Below are 26,280 nucleotides of genomic sequence, written 5' to 3'. Positions count from 1 at the left end.
AAATCCGCTAGAGCTGCAAAATGAATGAATGCAACTCAATGTAATTAATGTGATCAATTATAAATGTTATTTCCCTACTAAACAAAGCATAATCTCACAGATATGTCTTAATTTTATTTCTCAGCTGAAAACAAAACAAAACAAAATAATCTAGGCTATCACAGACATCTACATAAAAATGATCATTTTACAACATTGCGACCCATTAAAACCAGCACATTTTAATTCTATTTTGGGACTTTTTGGGGCCCAACAGTACAAAACTGCACCCCTTATACTTTTATAAAATTTTTATTTATTTAGATGTTTTTGTATCTCATAACATGTCTTTTCTATCTTCTATCTTAATACAATCTCTACTTTTAAATGATTAGTTAAATTCTTAAAATAAATTTACAACTAAAAATATATATAAATTTGACTGCTGGACTGCTCTATGATTGGGGGACAAATGTGTCCAGATGTAATAATTATAATATTTTATTTTATGACATTACATAACATTAAATTATAATAATAATAATAATAATAATAATAATAATAATAATAATAATAATAATATACTTTAATTTATATTAAAAAATATTTAATTACGTAAAAAATTTATTTGACTCTAACCATACAAAATATTATAGAAAGCAATGTTATATACAGTTTATAAGTATAATTTATACTAGATATTTATTGGGGGCCGGCAGATTTCCAGGGGCCCTAAGCAGCTGCTTACCTTGCTTATTGGTGAAATCTGCCCCTGTATGTAGTAAAACTATGGTTAATTTTAATATTGTATGAAAAGCCCAAATAATACACCATACACCAGATTTAAAAAAAATGTGCATCAATACAGACACAATAAGCTTGCATTATTTGTTGCTGAAAGAAACAATCTTTTCTTTTTTTCTTTTTTTTGCTAAAAGGACATGGGAGCTGAAAATCTTTCGAACCAAACATTTTCCAAATTGGTTTATATCAATATTTTTTATCAGAACAACTAAAGATTAGCATCCTCTCTTTCATTTGTTCGACACACACTTTTGGATACGAGGTTAAAACCTACACTGGCACACACACCACATTGTTCTCCATAGCTGAGTCATTTTTCTATTTTACCTCTACAGCTGTGTTTTTGCTACCGGGTGTCAGCGAAGGATTTGCAGTGACTAAACCCAAATCACTCCAGCCATTTTAGTCTCAAATTAATACTTGTCTTCTCACTGGCCTCCGGTTTACAAGTAGATTCAAACAGATTGTCCTATTTAACCCCTAATTTCTCTATTGCACAAATGATTAGAATCACCAATACAGTTTTTTAGTTTTTGCTTAAGGCGTTAACACTGTCAAACTAATGTTGATGCCACTTTATACCCAAGATCCCCCTCAAAAGCATCTCTTGGTGTATTACTTTAGCATGCCAGGCATCATGTCTCGGGTTATTTCTGATGTCTGATTCCATCCCAGCTATTAAAACTGACAGTTGGGTCATGCTACTCTTGGAGATGGTAAAACATTCATCTGCATTAACCATCTGTGCTTGTACAGGTTATTGGATCCCAGCTTCAGCTTCCAAGACCCCACAGGCTGCAGTATATCTGCCACATCGAGGCTGTGGGTAAATAGATATCCATTCATGGGCACGGTAGATATTTAAAAGGAACTGAGTCCAGTAAAGCCAATATGTACATGAATATAAATACCAACAGGCATCTTCTCCAGTCAGTTTTCCACAAACTCCAAAACACAGAAACCAGTGAGAGGGATCAGTAATCCCAGAGGACAGGATTGTACTGGAATTAAGTGGCTTTGACGATGCATGCAACTCGCTCTCTCATAACAAACTGCACATTTAGCTCAGTGTCTGCATGGGAGGAGCAGAAAGATGCTACTGCTTTATAAAAGTCAGTTTGGCCTGAGGATGTCAGCTGTCACACTCCAGCTCTTGTTTTGTGTGTGTGTGTGTGTTTGTGAAAGTGTTTTCATTTTTGCTGCTGTTTGTTCCTAAAACTAGTGCAAAATTAATTCTGCATGGATTTTTGCATGCCACTTTGAGTAAGTATTGGATGCATGCATGTGAGATTTGGGAATATATGGAGCAAACCTTTGGCTTGAAGTATAATGATTGTTATAATAATGAATTATAATATATATATATAGTATAATAGTATAATGAATTATAATTGATTGAATTTATAGAGAATTAAAGATGTGATTCAATATGATAGCTGTGCTGAGCGTGGTGAAGATCATTTGGACTTATAATGGAGGCTGGAGGAGGAACGGGTCTAAATGTGCAGAAAAAAGGACTTGTGAAGCAGCCAGAACCCATCAAACCATCACCAAACAACACAGAAGAAGGTAAATAAAGTAGAGATCCTCTCAGCAAGCATTTTGTCTTTTTAAAAGATGTCTAATAGACGTCTAAACATAGTTGTCTTGGCTAAAACGAGGTTAAATTTGGGCTGAAAATCTTATAGACGTCTAAGAATAGGCAATAACTAGTCATCAACTAAACAGAAATGAATGACTACACATATACACGTTTTTCTAATCAGTCTATTTGATGACTAGTCTAGTTGTGGGCTATTCTTAGAAGTTTAGCCTTGTTTTAGCCAAGCTTTAGACGTCTATTAGATGTTTATTAAACAAAATTTTTTGCTGGGCTGGCAGAAATAATATAAAGTGGGTTCCGAAAATTAAATAAAATGCACCGATTATGCAACATATTGGCAATTTAGTTTTAATTTAGAACATAAAATCTCAACCAAATACAAAAAAAATTGTTTGCTTTTGATTAGTGGCCAAAAATGTATTTAAAATCATATATTTATTTTACTATATTAAGACGGTCACACTATTTAAAGGTGCAAATCTCACTAATAATAAACCCCTAACTATCCCTCAATAAATTCATAATTTTATGCTTATTAATAGGTATAAAGGTAGTATTTGGGGATGTAGAATATGTACTTGTGCATGAAAAATATTTACTATTTAATATAAGTAATAAGCAGTCAATATCTTATTAATAGGCAGGTAATAAGCCACTAGTTAATAGTGACAAATAGCACAAACTAAAGTGTTAGCGTTCATTTTTTGTGTTATATTTTCAACAAACCTGCATTATTTTATTTGAATTGTATTGTGTGCAGGTGCATATTGTTCAGCAAACAGTGTTTACAATGATATTTTTTTACCCATGCTCTTTTTCAGAAGATCAGGAGGCTAAAGACATGCAGAAGGAGGCACTGAACAGACGTAATGCCTGGGAGCCCAGTGTCTTCTATTCCCTAGGCAATGAGACCTTTTTCTTTACTGGGCAGGAGGTCAGCATCCGGGAATCCCTGGACTCTTTTGGTGCCGTCATCTGGCCAGGAGTAAGAAAACATATTATAGAGGGTTTGGGTTTAGGTCAACATTTCATCAGTTACCCGAATACCACGCCATGCTGCAGATACTCGGATGTTACAGTAATACTGAATATATTGTTGTGCCTATTTAAACCATGATAAAAAGCATGTGAGGCTGCTAAATCAAATAAAGAAGGACTTAGCCAGGAGGAAAGGGTCATAATTTTTGACTAACCAAATTTAATAGATGGTAAAAAAAATGCACATGTATGAGCAGTTTTAAATAAAACATTAGCTTAATATTTCACCTAGTTGAATGATAATGACAAGAACAAACATGAATATTCTCAAGATTCTTGCTCTGTTAAACCAGGTTCAGTTTGCCAACAAACACGAATCTTTCCTTAGTAGTTTTTCTCTCCTTTGCTCGATTTGTTATCATTTTTATTTTGTCTACATGTATATTAACTTTAAATGTTTTTTTGTCCAATCAATCAAAAAAAAAAAAAAAAACAAGACATGACATGACAATAAATGATCATTTTTCAGCAGCAATAATAACCATAATATAGGAGTTTCAGTCATTACAATGGCCTTGTTTAAATTCTGCTCTCCAATATGGCTGATGTGTTGTGAAAACACTCTTTGGCTGTCGCACTGTGCTTCACAGTTGATGCTAGGCTAGAGTTGGTAAAATGAAGATATGCAAAGCAGTGTTTAGGTGAACAAACGCATGTGCTGAATTTGTCCATTCACTGAACATCTCACTAAAATGCAATTAAAAAAAACATACATGGATTTTTTTTAAAAATTTTGTTGTATTTCGTTGAACAAACTCTCCTACTTCCTCACAATGCTCTCAAGAAATAGGAGTCAACACTTGATGTGAATCAAAAAAGATTGTCCTGGGACAAGAACGGGTGTTTTTGAACAGTTTGAATCACTTCAAATGTTGACTACTGTATATTTTGCCATTGTAAACAAACCTAAGATTAATGTTCAGGAAAAGTAACACATAACATTAACAATTTTAGCTTTGAGTTGATTTTGTCTTCTGTCTTTGTTCTAAGTCACATGAAATGAGCCAGCTACAACATGTCAGGAGTATTTAGAACAAACGTTACACAAAAGTACTGAAAACATTTAAAAGTAATGCCTACGGAAGAGCATACTGCGGTATTGATGTGCCCTTTCTTTCTAAAAAAGCCCCTACCTTGGTGTTTGCACAGACTGCATGTATAATTCTACACAGGCTGTGGCTCTCTGTCGGTATTTGGAGAAACAACGAGATCAGGTTGAACTTCTGGATAAAGCAGTACTGGAACTTGGAGCAGGAACAGGACTGGTGTCCATAGTGGGAAGTTTACTGGGTAGGAAATCCATACAATTTGTTTTCAGCAAACAGCAAAGTAAAAGTATGTTGAGTTATACAAGTTTGCATCTTTTCCACATCAAGGTGCCTGGGTCACAGCAACAGATCTACCAGATGTCCTGCCAAATCTGAACTTTAACCTGTCCCGCAACACCCGGGGACGCTGCAGGTACACCCCTCAGGTGGCAGCTCTGGTCTGGGGTCCAGATGTGAAACGTAACTTCCCCAACTCCATCTACCATTATGACTACGTTTTGTGTGCGGATGTAGTGTATCATCACAACTTTCTGGAGGATCTATTAATTACCATGCAGCACTTCTGCAGGCCAGAAACCACACTTCTGTGGGCGAATAAGGTCAGGCTTTAGATTTCTCCCATTTAACCTTGAATTTGAAGAGATAGTTCACCCAAAATTGACAATTCTGCCATAATTTCTTTCTTTTGTTAAACATACACAAAAACATATTTAGAAAGATATTGGATACCAAACCAGTAATCATTTCTTGGTAGTTTGTTTTTCCTACTAATGTACAATATGTCCAAAATTCTTCAAAATATCTTTTGTGTAACACAGAGTGAAAAAACAACGGTTTGGAACCACTTGAGGGTGTAAATTAAAATTTTAGGTGAACTATAACCCTAAGCAAACGTGTTAACTTTATGAGGTCTGAAGAAAACTTACAAATCTTGATTGGTTTGTTGTGTCTTTCCAAACAGGTACGATTCCCTTCTGACTTGCGTTTCATTGAAAACTTCAAAAATGTTTTTAACGTCACTTTGCTGGAAGAGATCCCTCAAGAGGAGGTACGAATCTACCAGGCTACTGCAAAGAAGTAAGTCCAAATGAGAAGAGAAAAAAATATTAACAGGACTCATAGCAAGAATTAAAAATAACATTAGGCTATATATGATCGCACATTGACTGAATCCAGAAACTCGGCACTGGCGGGAAAGCGCTCCACCTGTTGGCCATCTGCAAACTTGCATGCACTAACAGGAGCACAAAATGGGAATATCAAGTTTAATTTCTTGTTCATTAAACCAACATCTGATTAAAATATGTATGCTGTATTATTAAACTTAATAATGTCTTTTGTACTTGTTGTTATTGTCACAATGTTTTATCACTTAGTCTAACTTAAAAATAAGAAGTTGGAAAGTGTGTTTTTGAATTTCTTAAATGTTTGCTGAATTTTCTTACTGTCATTAAAACATTTTTGCAACAATTATGAGAAAAAGCCCAATCTTTCTAAATTGACACTACTGTGAAATTCCAGAAAATCGCAAATCTCTCTCTCTCTCTCACACTCACTCACTCTCTCACACTCACTCACTCTCACACACACACACACACACACACACACACACACACACACACACACACACACACACACACACACACACACACACACACACACACACACACACACACACACACACACACACACACACACACACACACACACACACACACACACACACACACACACACACACACACACACACACACACACACACACACACACACACACACACACACACACACACACACACACACACACACAAAACTCCTATGCTATTTTCTACCATTTAATTGATTAAATGCAGAAACACAAGACACCTTTCATAAAAAAGTTAAATAAATTAGTAAAACTTACCAATCTCAATTTTTGGTTGAGTATGGCCATACACCCAAAACACTTCACAATCATGTGGGGGTCTCTCCACTTTTCCAGCAGTGTGCAGCATCCACTTGGATGATGCGACAGCAGCCACAGGTCAATGGCACCAGTGCGCTCACCACACACCAGCTATTGGTGGAGGTGAGAGACAGTGATAGAGCCAATTCAGTGTATAGGGATGATTGGGAGGCCATGATGGGTAAGGGCCAAGAGAGAATTTGGCCAGGACACAGGGGTTACATCCCTACTCTTTACGAGAAGTGCCATGGGATTTTTAATGACCACAGAAAGTCAGGACCTCTGTTTAATATCTCATCTGAAAGACGGCGCTCACTGACAGTATAGTGTCCCCTTCACTTTTTACATGGGCATTAGGACTCACACAGACCGCAGATTGAGCACCCCTCTTGCTGCCCTCACTAACACCACTTCCAACTTAGTTTTCCCATGTGGTCACCCATCCAGGTACTGACCAGGCTCAGCCCTGCTTATCTTCAGCAAGTAACCGGTCTTGAGCTGCAGGGTGATATGGCTGTGGCTCAAATGTAGATTAATTTAATGAAACGGTCACAAAAAAATAGCTAACAATCCATGTTAAGACCGTTTCCAGCTTACTGTTTCTCAAACAACTTTAAAACAAGCAAGCGTTCAAGAGACATCACTCTTTGAATGAGCATTTTTGATTATGTTTTTTGCACAGTGCATAAATAAAAATGAGCAAGAAACACAGGAAAGGAGTTTAAATCAGCTGATTCGCACATTCTGTCATACTTGTTTATATCGACTACAAATTTTATATGTACAACATCTGTTCACAAATATGAGAATCGATTAAAACAGATAAATCTGTATTTTAGTTTGGCCCTATTTATTGTAACAAAAAGATTAACAGACATTTTTAACTTTCCCACTTCCCATCTAAAAAAACAACACCAAAAACCATAACAGAAGCTCTTTTCTTATGGTTTCCACTAAATTACCAGTAAAACATTAAAACAAAAAAAATTTACGATTATAACCAGTACAATTTGATGCTTTTTTTCTAGTGTGTTCCTAGTGCGTTACATTGCATTAGGATTTACTAGTTTTAACTTACAAGTTAACTTGCAATACATCTTCATTTAAACCAATACACTTTCTATTCAAATAATAGGAATTTTTATTGGCAGGGAATTTCTTTTCCCCCACACCATTTGATATATCTTCAACAAACACAATTTTTATGTGGTGCGGAATTATTTTTTTTCTCAGTAAAAAAAAAAAAAGAAAAAAAGAAAAACACAATGTAAAATACTTTCAGGTAAACTGCCTGAATGCAAATCTAGTCACACACCAGGCAGATATATAAAATAAAGTTTATTGAAATTAGTAGTATTACATTAGTGTCGCAAATAAACACAATGAGTTTGAATTCTTAAAACATTCTTTATATTTAAATTTGAAACTTATATTAGATTACAGAAAAGTTACTTTGAGGAGTCAGTACAAGGATTCAGTTTCTTTTCTTTTCAAAAGGAAATTTTCGAAGGGAAGTCCAGAGAGACCTAAAGCCCATATCTCTTTTTTTTTAATACACAACATTAACCTTACACGCTTCAAGGTATAACTGACGCCGAGAGAGGACACTAGAAACAAATCTTGATATCATGTGGTTAAGAAACAACGCATTTTTATATTCCTATAACTGCTTTTAGGTACTGAAGTTTCTCCGTTGTCCTCCAGTGTCTCTAGGACAGGTTGGCCTATGAAGCTCTGAAAGAAAGAACAATCGAAACAAACAAACAAATAGACTGACTTCTCAGAGTCCTCCAAAAAAAGTAGAGCTCTGCAGAATGCCAAGGAGCCGAACACACACAGGAGGAGATTCTACAAAAAAGCCTGCAAGAAAACATCAGGTCAGCATATGAAAAAAGTCCACACATCCAAAGACCTGCCCTCCATGGGGCAAAAAATAGCATCCAGCTTTAAAACGTTCTTCGATTCATTAGTCTCCGAATCATCAGAACGCAAATCAAGCCAGCATGTTCGGGGAAAAAAAGATCATTCAAAAAAACAAAACAAGAGAACTACTTCACACAGAGATCACACAACATTTTCCAACAGCACGCGAGGCTGTACGCAAGAGGGGTTGGGTTTTCTTTCGGAGGGTCACACAGATCAGAGCGAATAACATCCAGGAGGAAACGCTGCGACAAAGAACAAAGTGACACCTCTGAACTTCAGCAAAGTCCTTCAGCTGAAAACTATAATTCCCAGTAGGCAAAGCACACGGCCTATGATGATGTGCTTGTCCTGAGCTCAGAAAGACGAGGATGAAAACAACTCATCCTGATAAAGCCCGTGTTCTTCAATGCCCTTCTCAGACAGAGAGTGAGAGAAACAGTGAGTTGCAGTAGAGTTAAAAGAACGATGTGGTTGATCAATTCTCAGACATGGCAGCTGGAAGAACTTGTGCACGATGGACAGGTTTGATGGAGGGCTGAGCTTTTAGTCCTCGTCGTCGTTTTCATCAAACTCATCGTCGTCGTCATCGTCCTCACCCATGTAAGAGACGGGAGTCTCCACCCGAGAGCCGCTGTAGTGGGAGTCATTAGAACTAGAGGCCATTGTAGCATCGGCCCCACTGTCACTGTCAAAGAAGCCGATGAAAGCATTAGTGAATTTATTAAAGGGTCTTGATATACTTTAAGCTAAATAATGTGATGTCAGATAAAATTTTCAGAAACCTGCCAAAGTAAACTTTCCTGAAAAGTTTAATTTGGGTGGGAAACGCCTTTGAAGTACCATTGGTCAAATGTGATTTCATAAAAAGAAGTTGTGCCTCTGGGGCTTCACCTCCTTTGATATAGAAAACTACTCAGATTTGTTTCTTTAGTAAATATAGGTCAGAGAAAAATAAATAAATAAAATACATGAAAGCTGAAAACTTTGAAATTGTTATGCTTAATTCTGGAAATCAGCTTGTTTCAAATTAATATACTATAAAGCACTATATAAATATAGATGGACTAACTTTAATTGACTGAAGTCCCAAATTGCGCTGTTATGCTGTGTTCACACTAGATGTGGGAATAAATAGTGAGTAAATAGACACGTGGACAATTTGAGTTTACTCGCTTCATTCGCACCTCAAATTTACTTCACAATAGACACGGATTCGCATCATGGGAAGGGCTTCTGTCAACCCAGTGACTTTAGCTTCATTGCTAAATGGCTAACATGGATTTTGTTGAAATAGTAGTTGTGTTTAAGGAAGGCTGATTTGTTCAGCACCTTGTCTGAGTGCACTAGATCCTTTTAGAGGTGCACCCAGCTCTGCGAGTTCTTCAACTCCTCCACTAACTATCCCTGAATGATGGTGGCTTTCAGCGGTGCTTCAGACTGAGCCGAGCCCAGTTTAATGAACTACTGTCCAGTGTTAGCAAGAGGATTTCTCCTCTGGACGCCAACAACATCATAATTATGTAAATTACTCCCATACAAGAGAAAGCTCCTGATTGGTTAACCCAGCACAAATGTCTGCTGAAGTTCAGATTTTCCAACTCACACAATAGGCGCCTCAAATGCATAAAACGCTCAACTCGTGTTGCTTCATTCGCCCGAATCGCGTTAAGTCTTTGCATTGACTTAGCATGTAAATCGCTTTATTTTTGTCTGATGTAAACGCTGCATTACAAACATATTCAAGTTGCTATTACAAGTTCCTTTCTTGCTTAGAAATTTGGGCATTGTTAAGAATTTAGGAGTTTTTGCTCATCACATCAAGGTTGCGTTTAATTTATCAAAAAATACAAATGAAATTAAAGTTTATAGTAACTACTTCCTATTTTAATTCATTTTTTTAAATGCGTCTATTTCTGTGATGGCACATCTGCATTTTCATCATTGTTTCTCCAGCTAGCATCTTCCTTTAAAGATCATTCTAAAGCCTCGTTTTCCAATATGGTTCAGGGTGGCTTGGCTTTGCATTTTCACTGCAGTTTAGCACCACTTAAAGTAGGTTGGATTTAGGGTTATCAAAAGTAACGAGGAGTTTGGTACAGAAATTTTAAAAACTGTCCATTTCCCGCTAACATTTGAGCACTGTTGAGCTTGTTCAACAGTGGAACACAGCTTTCTTTTAAAACAGTAATCTGAATTTATTAAAAATTTATATCTATAAAAAAAACACCACAATATTGAACCTTACTTTTAAAAGGTAGTTTATTGCTGAAAAATAGCAGTCTTATACAGGCCTGTCACAATAATCAATATATTAACTTATAGCAAAACACATGAACTTGAACTCAATCATTTTTGGTGATGCACTATATAATCGCCCATACATAAAAACCAAATCTAACAACATTTTGGCTGATTGCGCAATCTCTCTATTTGAGGTGATAGTATGGTTAAACACTATAGTATTTACTATAAATTACTATAGTATATTTTCATGTGGGTGCCCGACAACTGAAAACAGGTCTGATAGCAGATATCAAAGCCTGTTACTTTTATTTTTATGTTTATTTTTAACATTTTTTTAAATTTGGTTAGAATATGTTTTCACAATCTGATTCCAGTGACTAATTATTAAAACGACTATAATTAAATTAAATATTCATAAGAATAAACTCAAGTGTTCTTTAAAAGAGAGTACCTTGTATCATGATGCTATTATATTGTCATTTTGGCATTATATAAAGCATAAAATGGTCTTAAAATGACAATAATATCCTTTATCGCAATATATTTTGATGTATTATATCATACAACAAAAAATAGATATGACAGGCCTAATCTAATATGATTAAAATAGCTACTTTTTCTTCTAAATCTATTCCAATACCGAACAACAGAAAAATGTGCAAAAGAAACTCACCCTCCTACATGATAGCGGCCACCTCCATTTGCAGATGAAGCCCCCGTCATGTAGACATTACTGATAGGTCCCTGTGCCATTTCTGCATGTAGAAGTCACCATCAATTGAAACATTTGATTTCTGCTGAAACTAAACTTTTGTATCAGATATAGTATCAACTGATGTGGTGACCAGTGGCTCTCACCTGTGACATAAGGCTCCAGGGCTTTGGGCACCAAGCTCCTAGCAGTCTTCAGGTCTTCAGCAGAGCACTTGCCCACCTCAAGACCACAAGCCATGCCCATGCGCTTCAATACCTCAATGTCATCGTGAATCTCAAACATGCTATCAAAGTTGAAGAGGTACTCAAACCTAACCACAAAAGGAAGCAATGAGTGAAGTGCATGAAGTGAAGATCTTCGAGATTTAATTCATCCCACAAATAAGAATGTGCAATATTTATAATCTACAATCATAATTGTTTTAATCATGAGCTGATGATATAGAAAGTTGCCAACTTGGAAAAAAATATATATATAAAAAAACAAGTCTTCATAAAGTCGGAAAAAATGCTGAATTAAAATTTGCATGGCCCTGTAATCCAAACAACTGTGATATTGCTTGTGTTGGGAAGCAAAAATTGCTTTACATTCTGGAATAGAATACTTAAGGATAGCACTCGACTTCGCTGATTGATTCATATACGCACAATACTTTTTTACTTTGTGATCTGTCAGGACTTAACATGTTAATTTAATCACTAGTATGGAAGCAATAGAGAAAAAAATGAAATAAGCATTTGACTATGGATTCTAATATACATTAAGACAATTTCTTCTTCTATGTATCACAAAACCTATTATGAGCTTTAAAGAGATAGTTCATCCAAAAATATTCTGAAAAAAGTTGTAAACCTGTAACTATTGACACAAAGATATCTTAAGGAATGCGGACATCCTGTAACCACTGATCTTCAGAATATCTTCATATTCATCAGAATATCTTCATATTCAACAGAATAAAGGAGTTTATAAAGGTTTAAAATAAATTAAAGGGTATGAAAACATTAAATAAAATTATTCTTGGGTGAACTAACCCATTAAATACAATTTAAATGTGCAAAAATTAACATTGGCTAGTGAACAGTACCAGCAAACCATTAACCTTTGATCTACATTGAGCTATGCAGCATACAGCAACTGCACCAGTAACACTGCACTAAACTTTATGCACAAGTTTTACTTCTGTCATGCTGCTTATTTGAGTGCATGACAGCTTGAAGTTAATTCATCTCAAACTGGGAATCAGCAAGAATCTGGGCTGAAAGTGATCAAATTCAAATGATCCCCCAAGTCTATATAAAAAAAACTTTTAACATAAATAATTTCATCAATGAATGGGTTACATTTCCGATGACAATATTGTTGTTTTTTATATGCTTTTTATATATGAAATGTAACTATGAATGCTAAAAAGGCATGTTCTAAATAATAATAATTTATGTGGTATGAATAAAGCATAAAAACGAACATTTTATCATGTAATTTGAACTAGAAACATCATTTGTGCTGTTTTTTTTCCATTCATAAATGTTGCCATTCTTGGTATGGTAAAGCTTAAGAACCATGCTTGAGTATCTCCCCACAAGTAGTAGGTCATCAGTATCAGTTTGTGGAGTAATGTGAATTTGGACATATTAAATACAATCTTTTCGCCAACTATAGAGTAGCAAAACATGCAATCTTGAAAACTATACATGCTTTAAACTAATCGTCTGAACAAGTGAGTCAATTATTCACCTACTGAAAGGTTTAGAGTAATTTTCCTTTATACATGGCCAAAAACTATGACAAAAAAAAAACAAAACAAACAAACATCAAGACATATTTTCTCCCCAATATCGCACACCCTTATCCACCTACAATCTACATGGCTTGACTTGAAGTCATACTTGTCATTGGAAATGCTGCAGTCAATGACTGTTTTCTTGCTGGTGTTGACGATAATAAATGGCAGGTGAATGACTGAGTTGGCAGGTGGGGGCCTTTTTGTCTGTTGTTCTCTCTGGCGGTTTCTCTGTACAAGGTTCTTAAAAGCAATTTGCTGCAATTAAAACAGTGTGTTAGTCAAGTTCATCAACATAAAATAATTCTTACAAAACAAAAGACTAATTTCTGACCTGTAATATAAGTTCTTGAAGTTGTGACTGTTTTTGTTTGATTCTCTCCAAACGTCTTTGCCTCTCCACCTTTAAAAATACCAAACATTCAGTTTAAGTACAATTAGTTTAAACTCTAATTGCCTGTACTTTCTCTAACTGTCTTAAAGGAAGGGACATAAACTTTAGTGAAAAAGTACCAGTACACCCACCTCCAGGTTCTGGCACTCCTGAGCAGAGTTTGTGGGCAGACCAATCCATTTGATCTCCTTTTTCTCTTTGGAAATTATGTTCATGGCCATCAGCACATTGAGAGCATCGTACACACGCCGTCGAATGTTCTTCTGGTCATACACATGCTGAAAAAAGCAGAAACCAAAAGCGTTGGTTTATTTATCATGTTATATATGTTAAGAAGCAAGTCTTTAATTGGTTTTAAAAGCTTCACTTCTGCACTCAACGAGAAATGCTCTGAATCAATGTCTGGCCGCAGGGGAAGGCTCACCGCATCATTAGGAGAGATATGATTATCACCAGAGCTGAACTCGGCCACAAGCTCATCAGCAACCTCGTTGTAAGTTGTGACACCCTTCCGCTGGACCTTCTCGCAAACCTTCATGGAAAAATGTCTGAGGCCTTTCCCATTCTTCTCCCCCTTCTTACCCCTTTTTCTGAAGAACAACAGATCCAACAGCAAATTATTGATATTTTTTAATTATAACTGCTGATAGAGAAAAGAGAGCAAAGCAAGAGTTTATTTTAAAAAAAAATCCAAAGTACTTATACAATGTACAAGGTGAAGTAAAAATATTCTGCCTTAAAAAAAATATATGAAAGTATGTCATAACTCGACGACTCCATTAGCAAAATCATTATTAACTTTAGTGGTAATTCACAAAATACAAACTGGCACTAGATCACAAAACCAGTCATAACTGTCAATTATTAACATTAATTATCATTAACATTTTTGAAACCTCACCAGAAAGTTGTCTAAAAATTGCTTTCCATTGATGTTTGGTTTGTTAGGATAGGGCAATATTTCGCTGACATAAAGCTATTTGAAATTATGAAAACCAACAGTTCAAAGAAAATCTAAATACTGTGAAAAATCTTGTCTAAATAATGAGGTCAGCAATGCATATTACTAAACTTAGTTTTGTATTTGATATATTTACAATGAGAAATTTACTAAATTTAAAACACTTACAGCTGTGCGAATAATCGAAATCAAACCACGATTTAGAACGTTGGAATCAACTAAATCGCAACAGGCTGAGATTCATTCAATCATTTTCTTGTCAGCTTAGTCCCTTTATTAATCCGGGGTCGCCACAGCGGAATGAACCGCCAACTTATCCAGCAAGTTTTTACGCAACGGATGCCCTTCCAGCCACAACCCATCTCTGGGAAACATCCACACACACACACTCATACACTACGGACAATTTAGCCTACCCAATTCACCTGTACCGCATGTGTTCGGACTGTGGGGGAAACCGGAGCACCCAGAGGAAACCCACGCGAAGGCAGGGAGAACATGCAAACTCCACACAGAAACGCCAACTGAGCCGAAGTTCGAACCAGCGACCCAGCGACCTTCTTGCTGTGAGGTAACAGCACTAACTACTGCCCCACCGCCTCGAGAGGCTGAGATATGAAATTGAAATTAAATGTATCAATAGAATTTCCCCCACTGTTACGTATTTTCTTAAAAAAATTAAATAATACTATAGAAATAATAATAATATAAATAAATATCCCAAGTAGTGTTTTTTTGTTTGTAATTGTGTGTTTTCTCTCCGCCTCTTTCTCCGAATAGGTTTCATTATTACCGCACAGGTGTTGTGAAGCAGGTGCCAGCATGTGGAGGCCGGCTAGTTGGTGAGGACCATTTAAACCGGACTGGAATGTCGTTCGGAGAGTCTCCTCTCTCTCGCCTTGTGTTGTGAAGTAGAAACTTTGTATTTTACTCGGATAAATAGTTGAAAGTGAATGCTGATTGTTGACTCTGAGATCTATGCGGAGACACGTGTGCTGAGGAGGGTGCCTTTTTGTTTTATTACATTTTCCTCATATTTTGTGGTTAGTAAGGAAGTAAGAGAATGTTATTTTATTTGTCTTATTTCATGTGCAGGTAAGAGGGTTAAAAACTTAGTTAGCTGTTCAGTTTTTTTTTTTGGCATTAACCTCCGCAAGCTTTTTATTGTCTCCTTTTTGAAGTTGAACATCAAATAAATTTGACTATATGTTATTTCCTTGGTCATTTGTCTTTGTTGTTGTTTTTACTTTTGAACTGGAGATGAGACTGCAGGCTCCTAATTAATTTAGAAGAGTTCTAATTATTTTTATTTAATATTATTTATTGTTACGGGTTTGGCTTGCTGTGTGGAGCCAAGCAAGATTGGAATTCGTAACACCCACCCAGAGCAAATGTGTGACTGCTGTCTGTGTGTTACAGTCTTATGATACAATTAAGTGAGCACGCTTGTGTTCTGACCAATCAGAATTATGCGACTGAACTGTGGAAGCCCATAATAAAACAAACAAACAGGAAAACGTGGAACAGTGGGATGATGCTTCAGAAGTATTAATAGATTAATTCATATTGGTAACATGGGATGATATTGGTTTCAAAGTCAGGGACACCGAACAAAAACAGGTCATTTGTTAGAGCAGCCACAGAACGAGGAAATACAACAAAAAGGCACCTAAAAAAGCATCACAGGTGGCTATATGAGGAGTGTCTCGCAAAAAAAGTTAACAGGGTATTGCTAGTGACAATGAATCTAGTAGCTATCAAAAGCAAAGTACAATTTCTAAGTTGTTTGCAGCTGTTTCACCATATGAAAAAAAACATTACAAAACCACCAGGAGATAACTAATGCCATAACTTACTGCTAAAACCGTGTGTCTTATTTCTAAATATTTATAAATAAATTTGAATAGAAGTTGGAGTTTGTTCATATTTCAGTTCCTTTTTTAACTAACACTCACAGCATTTTAGTAGTAAGAAGCTACAATACAGAATATTAAGGTGAAGCTTGACTACAAAATTAAAAAGCTAATCAAATCAAAAATAGCAATATCTGTGTAAAAAAATTGCAATTACATATTTTCACCAAATAGTACAACCCTAAAAAAAACTTCATGAAATATGATCTCATTTTATCTCAATATGAAATCATTTTGACTCACACAATGCATTTTCTGCTATTGTAAGTTTTGTAGTACAGGGTCACATTTATGGTATCAAATGCAAAGTGAAATGAAAATATAATATATAAAAATCATCATTAATGTTACGGATTTCTCCAGCAGTATTCAAACGCAGAGCGACAACAGGAAAATCCGAAACATTCAGTAAAACACCTGGCTCCACAAAAGGTTATATAATAACCAGCTGAGGAATGACTTACCCTGAAGACCAAGGAGAGGCTTCTGACGGTTGACTCTGGGTAATAAACTGAGAGCTTGGTGTGTGTGGGCTGTTCATGAGGATCACATTGGAGCCGCTGGGCCTCTGAGGTGTGCTAATAACCTGCGACAGAGACAATCAGGTTGAGAATACAAAACAAAAAAAGAATAAATAATATTGGATATGGAGAAATCTTATATTAAGCCGATGTTCACAAGTAACAACACTTTGTTTCAAGTGCGTTTATTATGCTACTGTAGGCATTACATTTCATGTGTGCAAAGGCCAAAGATCACAGTAAATGAAATTGAAACTTAATTATTGTAATCAGTAATCCATGTCTTATGGCCATGTGCATGTTTGAAACCTATTTGCATTATGCCAGCTAATGGTCTTCCAGCCATCAAATCCTTGAATGAATTTAATTCAATTCACCTTTATTTGTATAGCTCTTTACAATCTAGATTGTGTCAAAGCAGCTTCACATAAATAGTCATAGTAAATTGGAACAGTGTAGTTCAGTTTTTTTAGTGTTTAAGTTCAGTTTTAGCTCAGTTCAGTGTGGTTTAACGATCATAAACCATGCAAGCTAGAGGCGAAAGCTGAATCAATCCTTATGGATGTTGAGTAAAACAGGTAGTAAAATGTATATTAAAAATTAATTGCATATGATCATGGATGGAGTGCAGGCGAATAGGTTTCTTTTTTATGCCGATTACATATAAACGACATTCTTCTTATTTTCAATGACATATGGTCGGAAATTAACAGCATAGCAGCTGTGAATATGCAGGTGGCTAAACAGCAAGAGTCTGTTGTAGATGCCAACAATTCCTCTAATAAATAAGTTCATGAATAATTTTTTTATTATCATGCGAGTTAAATGGTCAAAATTGTCTAATCATAACACCAGTTGTAAATGGCAAGGTGTCTCCTTCGACTTCTGATTTGATCAACCAATCTTAATATAAAAATGTAAAAACTGTTCCTCAGACAGTAGACAGTACTTAAAGCGAATTCAATTCACACACACCTCTTTCAAGAGCAAGTTTGGATTCACTATTTTGATAAAAGCATGTTAAACTAGTTTATAGTTAACTTAGTTTATAATGTCTAAAATGAAACCTATAAACTTTTTCAGGTTTTTCTTTGGCAAACTTTTGTCATGTAATGTAATGTGTATTCATATAGCACATTTATCGTGTATGGCTATACACCCAAAGAGCAATTTAGTGTATGGGGAGGATTACGAGGCCATGATGGGTAAGGGACGATGGAGGGAATTTGGCCAGGACACCGGGGTTACACCCCTACTCTTTACGATGTGATTTTTACTGACCACAGAGAATCAGGACCTCAGTTTAACGTCTCATCCAAAAGACAGCGCTCACTGACAGTATAGAGTCCCCTTCACTATACTGGGGCATTAGAACTCACACAGAGCACAAGTTGAGCGCCACCCTGTTGGCCTCAAAAACCACTTCCAACAGCAACCAAGTTTTCCCATGTGGTCTCCCATTCAGGTACTGACCAGTCTTAGCCTGGTTATGATGTACTGACAGGTTTCTGACATACTAGTGTGATGGATATACACGAGTCTCATGCATTTGTTGGCTACTCATATCTCCCTTACCACAGAACGTGAAAAATCCCTCGCTAGTAACACACTATGGCGAGGGAGCAGGGATGTATCGTATTGCATAATGATATCAAATTAAATCAAATGACATAATCATAATCGAACTGTGAGACTAGAGTAGGTTCACACACCTATCAGTCAGTGTGTGATGTTTGGCATAATCATGTGACACTACATCTCAGTGAGCTTTTGAATGCATGAAGAAGTCCGTTTTACAGAAAAAATTATTGGACGAAGGTATACTTTCATTTTATTCCCATCAAGCACAAAAATATTTTGTTTACTTTGTAATGCAAGTTGTGAAGATTGAAAATGCAACTCAAAAGGTTTAGGCAGCTGATGGAATACAAAGTGCCATTTCTCACACTAGACTGCTCTGAATTTCACAACACATTACTTTTGAAGTACTCCGGTTGTCTTGTTCATAAAAGTTGCTGGTACCTAAATTATGTTTCATTTGATACCACTTTTTTTATTTTTTATTTTTTATTATGTTATTGTTTAATTATTAATGACTTTTTCCAATTGATGATTTATGCATGAGCATGTTCATTAAAGAAAAAAAAAGGTTATGTTTAATTTTTCCAAACCTGACACAGATGAAATCTCAGATTTGAACCTATGAATTCAGACTTTGAAAACAGCTGGTTTAGGTTCCTCACTCCATTAGGATATTACAAATTGCTTTATGTGGATTAAAAAAAAACTATAAACCAAACATAACCATTCTTGAAAATCAGTCAGCCTAACCTGTCAAATCAGGAGATGGTGTGTGTTTAGCATAATGCAGAACACAAGCAGTGTCTAAGGGTTTTTCCCCCCTGCCTTTTACTATGACCAGGAATACAATCAGCCAGTGCAGTCCATAGTAAAAAGTGACATTTTTTGTCTGCCGGTTTGTTTACTTGAGGGAATTCCATTGACATTTTCCTGCACATTAATACGGACCAATCGAAAAGCAGTTTAGGAAATTTGTTCAATAATATCTGGCCAATGAGTGATGTGGATAGTCACATGACTGCATTTTAGTTCTTTTCAACTGGTTGAGACAAAAGCAATCAGTGTGGTGTGAAAAGGAATCAAAAACAGACAAAAAAAAAAAAAAAAGTTACAATGTGTCATTTGTTGCCCTTAATCTGGACCAAATGAACCAAACCACAGATGTGAAAGCACCCTAAAGGCTCCTATACACCGGGACGCTTTTCGTTTGCGTTTATCGTCAGCGTTTTAAGAGACGTTTTTCCGTATTCAAAGCCAAGCAATTTTTACTGGCGTCAAGCAGAAGAGTATGCAAAATCACCATATGCAAAAGAGCAAAAAGCAGCTAAACGTTCATATATAGCCTCTGGACATCTTCTTTAATGTGCGCTCGCATTGACAATTTTGCGCTTGAGAGCCTCCAAGTGCTGTTTACTGTAACTTCAGCAGCTCCGTGCACTTGAACAAAAGTGCTGATCTGATTGGTGGAGAAAGTTATTCAATCAAAGTTCTTTTGCAGTGTAAACATTCATGTGGTCAAATGGGTTTAACAAGACACAAAAGATCACCTGCTTTCAAACCATGTTATATACCTAAGATGCTTCCCAAATTGCATACTTATGCACTATTCTACGCTATTTTGTAGTATAAATAGTGCGTTCACACTGAAAACTCTAAAAATAATAAGTGCACTTTAATTACCCGGATGATGCACTCATTCAGCTGGTAAAATGAAGTGTTTAATGATGGACACTTCACGCACTCAACGACCGCAGGTTTGCTTATGTAGTAGAAGGGGCGGAGTTATCGGACGCACATGTTGGATAACTTTTTTTATTTTGGATGGTGAAAGCAAAATTCTCATACGAGATTGGTTATAGCGCCTCCCGATGGTGAATGCGGCAATACTCACGGCAGGTATTACTTGATAATTCGGCCGTTTATTTAACTTATTTAGCAACCGTCAAACGTCATTAGGGAAACGGTTTGAATTTCCGCTTAGTAAAAAAACATTAGTGTGCCATTTGGGACAACACTACATACATGTACTATCCTGTTGAGTGTGTAAGTTCATAAGTACATAGTGCATGAGTGCATAGTGTGCCATTTAGGACGAAGCTCTAGTCTCCAACCTTGTGATCTTTTTGAGGCATGTTGTGAAGAAATATCACCAAAACAAAGTATTCATATTTTGTTGCACCAAATCACAGATTACAATTGTAGTTTCCATCCATATTCTTTTCATTTGGCTTCTTTCCTGTTCTCTCCCTAAGTTACGAAACAAGGTTTTTTCAAGAGTATTAATGCAGCACACAGATCACTCCAGAGAAAATGATTCAGAACATAACAAAATGAAAAGGTCTTCAAGGAAATGGTAAGGCATCCCAGCTCTCTACAATGTCTATAGCAATTATGACAACCTGATTAAATCTGAAATACACACTTAATTCACAAATAGAACGATTAACACTAGTATGATTTATAGATGCAGTGTTTATGTGACCAAACTCACCATATGTGGTGCAATGTTCACGTTGGAAGGGCCCAGTGTTTTTGGCAACAGCTGTTTTCCAACAGTCAAAGCCTGTGGATGCACCGTTACTAAAGACAGCACACCTGCAGGGGTAGAAGAATACACAGAAGACTTCTAAACGTAGTGCTATGTAAGGTCAAGCAGGTGTCTGTGATTTTGCATAGCATTTTTGCAAGATCTTAAATATAATTCTTCAGAAAGCCTCTTCTTACCTTTGCCAGGGCTCAAGTTTTGATCAATGAAAACCTTCAACTCCCCATTGGCCTCAATCAGACCAGCCTGCGGAGAACGAGATAACCCTCAATGATCATTCTTAGTAGATGACATCTAATAGAGCAACAGAAAATACTCACATCTTTGGCCATGATCCCTGGGGCTGAGGAATTGATGCTTGGTCTAGCTTAAAAACCTGAGCCAAATTTCCACAACAAAACGTCACTGCAAAAAAAAAAAAACGAAAACTGGTTTGGCACAAGAACCGAGGACACTTGAAGACTGTAACCAAGGTTACTACACAAATCTTTGTGTCTCATAATGAAAGTGACTAATGAGGAATGTTTTCAATCGCCACAACAGCCAAAAGTTGCAGTGATCAATGGAATTCATTCTCTTAAAGATGGTTTGTCGATTATGAACAGAGGTTCAGACAGATATGGCAGATCTGTCTAAATTTTCTGTAAGCAAGACCAAAGCAGAAGACAGTACATCCCAAAAGCCATGTTCACAATAAATGGTACAAAATAATAGGGCTGGGCAATTTACCCTAAAATCAAAATCTCAATGAATTGAACATTAACTCGATTAAGATTAAGGAACGATTTTTTTTTTATTTTTTTTTTTGCCCTCATAGCTCAGACAAGTTTTGTACAACAAATGTTCACATATTACCAGTGAAAGATTTTTAAATAAAAGGGTGCATTATTCATTCATTCATTTATTTTCTTTTTGGCTTAGTCCCTTTATTAATCAGAAGTCGCCACAGCGGAATGAACCGCCAACTTATCCAGCATATGTTTTACGCAAGGAGGGGAAAAATTATTTATTGAACATTAATGTTAAACAACTGAGTGAAATCCCCACCACCTACGCTTGTCACTGCTTTCAAACTGACCAATCCCAAAGCCTGCGCTACATGTCGTCACAACATGTAGTTACATTTATTGAGAGGTGCGCTGGACCATACGTATAAGTATACATCAGCCTTAACAGAGCAGGGTCATGCGACTCCACATGCGTTAGGGAAAGTAATTGGGGAAAAAAACAGCCTGGAAAAATTAGAAACATTTATGTTTATGTTTATGAATGTAGATTTAGATTAATTTATAATTAATCACCCATCCCAACAGAATAATATGAATTGATTATGTTGACGCATCTAAATTTCATCACAGGGATATAACTAGGCATCAAAAGAGGGTTTTAATTTAAAAGGGTTAACATATTTAGGGTGTGTTCACATTTGTAGTTCAGATCTCTTGGTTGGGTTGTGTGGTCTGTCAAAATAGTAAATGCTACACTTAGTCCTAATTTGCTAACTGTTAAAACAAAAACTGTTAAAAAAAAAAAGTTTGGTCAGAAAAGAAATGGTGGAGCCCAGCTGAGCTTGGTTCCTCAAGGTTTTTTTCCTTCACTTTCGTCAATTGGTGAAGTTTGTTCATCTTCACTGGCTTGCTTGCTTGGATTGGGACTTGTGGAGCTGTGCATTGATGGATTTGCTCTTCAGTGTTTGGACTTTCAGTAGTAAAATTTAAACCACCCTGAACTGAACTTCAAATGTGAAATCCAGACTAACACGGTTTCAATTTACTAGAATTTCTATGTTAAGCTGCTTTGACACAATCTACAATGTAAAAGTGTTAGAGAAATAAACATTTAATACAAAAATTACATATTTTGTAAGAGAACATCCAAAACATTGCTGTGTGCTGGGCTAAACACACTTATAGTGGAAAGCCTATAAAACATGAAGGCTAAAGGAGTCAAAACTGTGACATTAAGAACTTTGATTGCAAGAAGACTCCTTTTCAAAACCTGTACTCAACCATAAGAAGCAGTATTTCTTCTAAAAATATATGTATGATAGTGCACTGTCTTTTTTGTGGTCACATATTGTGACATGTTTTAGTTTGCAAGGAAGTATATTGTGTTGCATCGCAATCATGCCAAAACCTATTTTTCCAGCAGTGATGGTCTGCTTGTTTGGTCCACAACCATGGCAGCGTTCACACTTATTCAAATGATCCAACAGAGCAACTGCACCAGAGATAATTCTAATCAAACCAAACCCACCAAGTGTCAATGAACACACCCTTACATCTTTAGCACAAGCCTAAACAATACAAGTTTACACGAATGTTTATATATTAACATCTCAATGCAGTGTTTAGCCAAGATGTTTTACTTGATGATATTATTTACATGTGGATTAAAACATCACAAGTGTATTGAGATGAGACCCAAACACTTTCAAGCACTGTGTGAATTCAAAGTTAGTTCGATTCGGTGTTTGCTAAAGAAGTCGCAATTTTTAAAATGCTGTCTAGGTAGGACGCTCACAAGGTTTGGAAACACTGTCATGGTTGATGAAAACGAGGCCCGCCAGCTCTCATGCAGCTTTTATTACCAGACAAAGACCTCGACGAATCGTATCATCTCTTTAACATCAAATCTCGAACTCCTACACCCAAACCCCTCGTGCAATATCCTGAAAAACATCCATATGCAACAGTTCCTGTCGTTTTGAGTAACTTTTCTTGCAAAAGGAAAGGGCCCTTAAATACAAAAATATCAAGTGTCTCAAGTAATAAAAAAGCGTGTAAACGCATCAAGCAGAACGATAATCTGCTTCATTCGTTTACTTTTTCCGCTCCAAACATAATGCACAATCGAAGCAGTGTGCACTATTATAAAGCGTGTTAGCCCAGTTAGCTAGCAGCCTTTCAAACACGTTTTGCAACGAACCCTGGTCCTAATTGTGATCAAAACGTGCTTCTCGTGTTTAAATGCGAGCAGATCGGGTATTGTGCATGTGCTCGTACCGTTTTGCAAACGAATCGGACTTAAATGGCCATCTGGAAATGAAGTCTGTAAACTTTCCTCTGAACTTACAGTCCTGAAGCCCTTTGCCTTCTTAGGTGCTGTTTTTGTTGGCATAGCCAGTTAGCAAGAGGACAGAGGAAGAGGAGGTCTGAAGCCCATCTCTCAAACAGGAAACAAAAATAAATCAAATAATATGAAAAATAAAAACCCATGTGCGGTGAATGAGCGTGCTTTTGAAACGAGCTTGCACTTGGGAGATGTTTGATTGTTAGATCATGGCACATTCATAAACCTCAAAATGGATGCGGATGTTTTAAGCATGCACATACAAGACGCATGCAAACTGTAAATCCCTATAAATAATTCCAAATAAAAGAACTAAAATTATCAATATATATTATATAGAGTTTAATAAAGAATAATCTTAAGCAAATATATGTATATAAACGGCCACATTATTAAGCAACACAGTTGACAGTCACAACACCTATTCAGCTGGAGGGTCACAGAATTCGTTGGCTTCAACAGCAACACAAGTTAAACAACCGATTATACTCTAAAAACGGAAAATAGCCGTTCATAATGGGACATAATTATTTGCAAACATTCATGAACTAATTGAACAAACAGGATGGTTTTGGTTTAATGCCTGGCAGCCATTTTACATGGTTGCTAAAGCAAAGCCAACATGCAGTGATGCTAGCTGAGGTGACAGGTCCTTCTGTCGTCAAAAACTACTTATTAATTGAACAAAATCCTCGTGCTTATGCGATAGTAACAATAACAACTGTTTCTTTAGTTTCAAAAGTCTTTAAAACACGCTTTAAAGCGAATTAAAATAAAACTGTTAAGCTAGCGACCAGGCGAGCTAGTAACGTCAAGCTAACTTCCACTCAAATCGAGGTCATCTCGACAGCTTTATCATAATCAATCTACGATCCCCTTACTATTGTTTATTACACGTCCAGTTTTGCCTGCCAATGCTTTTTTGTACGATCGGTAAAGATCAGGGACGATTTTCTATTGCACTACACTGACAGAAACACTTGACATGGCTTAGCATGTTGGCTAACACAAGCCATCTGAGACAGACAGTTTTAATATTTCACCTATATGATAATGAATCAGGACTGATGGTTAACAGACTAACGGCCTCAGATAGCAGATGTACAACTGCATACAGTCGCACGCTGTTGTTTTAGAACGAGTTTGCTGTCAAACGCACTTATTTTGTGTTAAATTATTACAAGCGCAGATAAAAGACAGCTTCTTTATGCACTGGTGATATATAAAAACGGAAAACATCGCTCAAAGCTGTCTGTGTGGACTCGGAGCCCCCCCTGGTCTCACTTACGGTCGGTTGCATCCGCCTTCAACTGTCTAGCGTAGAATGAATAGGAGCGCACAGTAGAACCTGCTCCCTCTCTAGGTCTGTAAAACTGAGCTTGGCGGTGTCGACGCCACGGGAAACCCGATTGGACGATGATGCTCGTGACGTCGAAAAAACGTATTACAAAAGACACGCCCGCGCTAAATTCTGATTAGACGGAGCGCTACAAAAGCTGTGTTGACATGTTCTCATTGGTTGATTATACTGGATTCCACCCACTGCGTCTGAGGGTGGAGCGTGCGTAGGTATATATGTAAATAAAGAGAATAAAAAATGGTTCATGTGTATTAAATGTCTAATATATGTTTATTAATACCACCCAATACAATAAGAACATCTGTTACCAGTGTATAAATGTCTAATTACCGCTTTCATATCACTTTCTCGGGTTATATTTTCAATTAGACCGCTTCCCCTTTGCACGGTAGTCATCCTGTTTATTTATTTAGATCTCAGTACTGTAAAAGTACTAAACATTTGAACCTAAGCTTAGATACAGACACCATATCAATTTATTACAGGTTTGTGGTGCAAAATAGTGCACTGGTATCCATTTAACTGTATTTAGGAAATGAAAAGGAAAAGGTAAACTCTTTCTTAGCTCTTTAAGTGTATTTGTTGGCTTGTTAGCCAAGTTACGATTAATAAATTGTGTTTTCATTTTAAATAATTGAGAAAAGATGTATAAAAAACAACATAAAATACGTTTAGAGGCGTTTAGTATTATGCACAAGTCAATATTTATGAAGTACAAATCATAATGTACAAATCAGCAAAATAATAAATTAGACTATTTTATTTGCTCATTATATAAAATATAAAATTGAAACTTTAAGTCATTAGGTCACATTTTGGTTTTAGGACTGTAACATGTTTATCAGTAT

At 36.4% G+C, this 26,280-nt stretch overlaps 2 protein-coding genes across 13 annotated transcripts; one reads left to right on the top strand and one right to left on the bottom strand.

Annotated features, from left to right (window-relative positions):
* Window positions 1–1,539: 1,539 nt before the first annotated feature.
* mettl21cb (methyltransferase 21C, AARS1 lysine b) lies at window positions 1,540–16,354 on the top strand. 10 transcript variants are annotated; one of them, XM_073911437.1, is made up of 7 exons: window positions 1,616–1,781; window positions 2,220–2,352; window positions 3,208–3,371; window positions 4,597–4,714; window positions 4,801–5,072; window positions 5,435–5,550; window positions 15,221–16,353. In XM_073911437.1, exons 2-7 carry the CDS (start codon window positions 2,256–2,258, stop codon window positions 15,348–15,350), a joined length of 897 nt encoding a protein of 298 aa, XP_073767538.1. In that variant the 5' UTR covers window positions 1,616–1,781; window positions 2,220–2,255; the 3' UTR covers window positions 15,351–16,353.
* Window positions 7,741–25,448, bottom strand: tfdp1a (transcription factor Dp-1, a). Of its 3 annotated transcripts, none has more exons than NM_213492.2 (12): window positions 25,361–25,448; window positions 21,321–21,405; window positions 21,180–21,246; window positions 20,947–21,050; window positions 16,818–16,939; window positions 13,904–14,069; window positions 13,611–13,757; window positions 13,420–13,488; window positions 13,192–13,343; window positions 11,446–11,612; window positions 11,261–11,342; window positions 7,741–9,028 (listed from the first exon to the last, which is right to left on the bottom strand). In NM_213492.2, the coding sequence occupies exons 2-12, from the start codon at window positions 21,330–21,332 to the stop codon at window positions 8,887–8,889; spliced, it is 1,230 nt and encodes a 409-aa protein (NP_998657.1). In that variant the 5' UTR covers window positions 21,333–21,405; window positions 25,361–25,448; the 3' UTR covers window positions 7,741–8,886. The 3 variants fall into 3 exon arrangements, with proteins under 3 accessions (NP_998657.1, XP_005167881.1, XP_009303091.1); XM_005167824.5 differs by having other exon boundaries at window positions 7,743–9,028; window positions 24,006–25,447; XM_009304816.4 differs by having other exon boundaries at window positions 7,743–9,028; window positions 24,076–25,447.
* Window positions 25,449–26,280: the final 832 nt, after the last annotated feature.

Source organism: Danio rerio, chromosome 9 (assembly GCF_049306965.1).
Source record: "Danio rerio strain Tuebingen ecotype United States chromosome 9, GRCz12tu, whole genome shotgun sequence".
NCBI lineage: Eukaryota > Metazoa > Chordata > Actinopteri > Cypriniformes > Danionidae > Danio > Danio rerio.
Note: the sequence above shows the minus strand (reverse complement) of the source record. Positions and strands in the feature narration are given on the sequence as shown.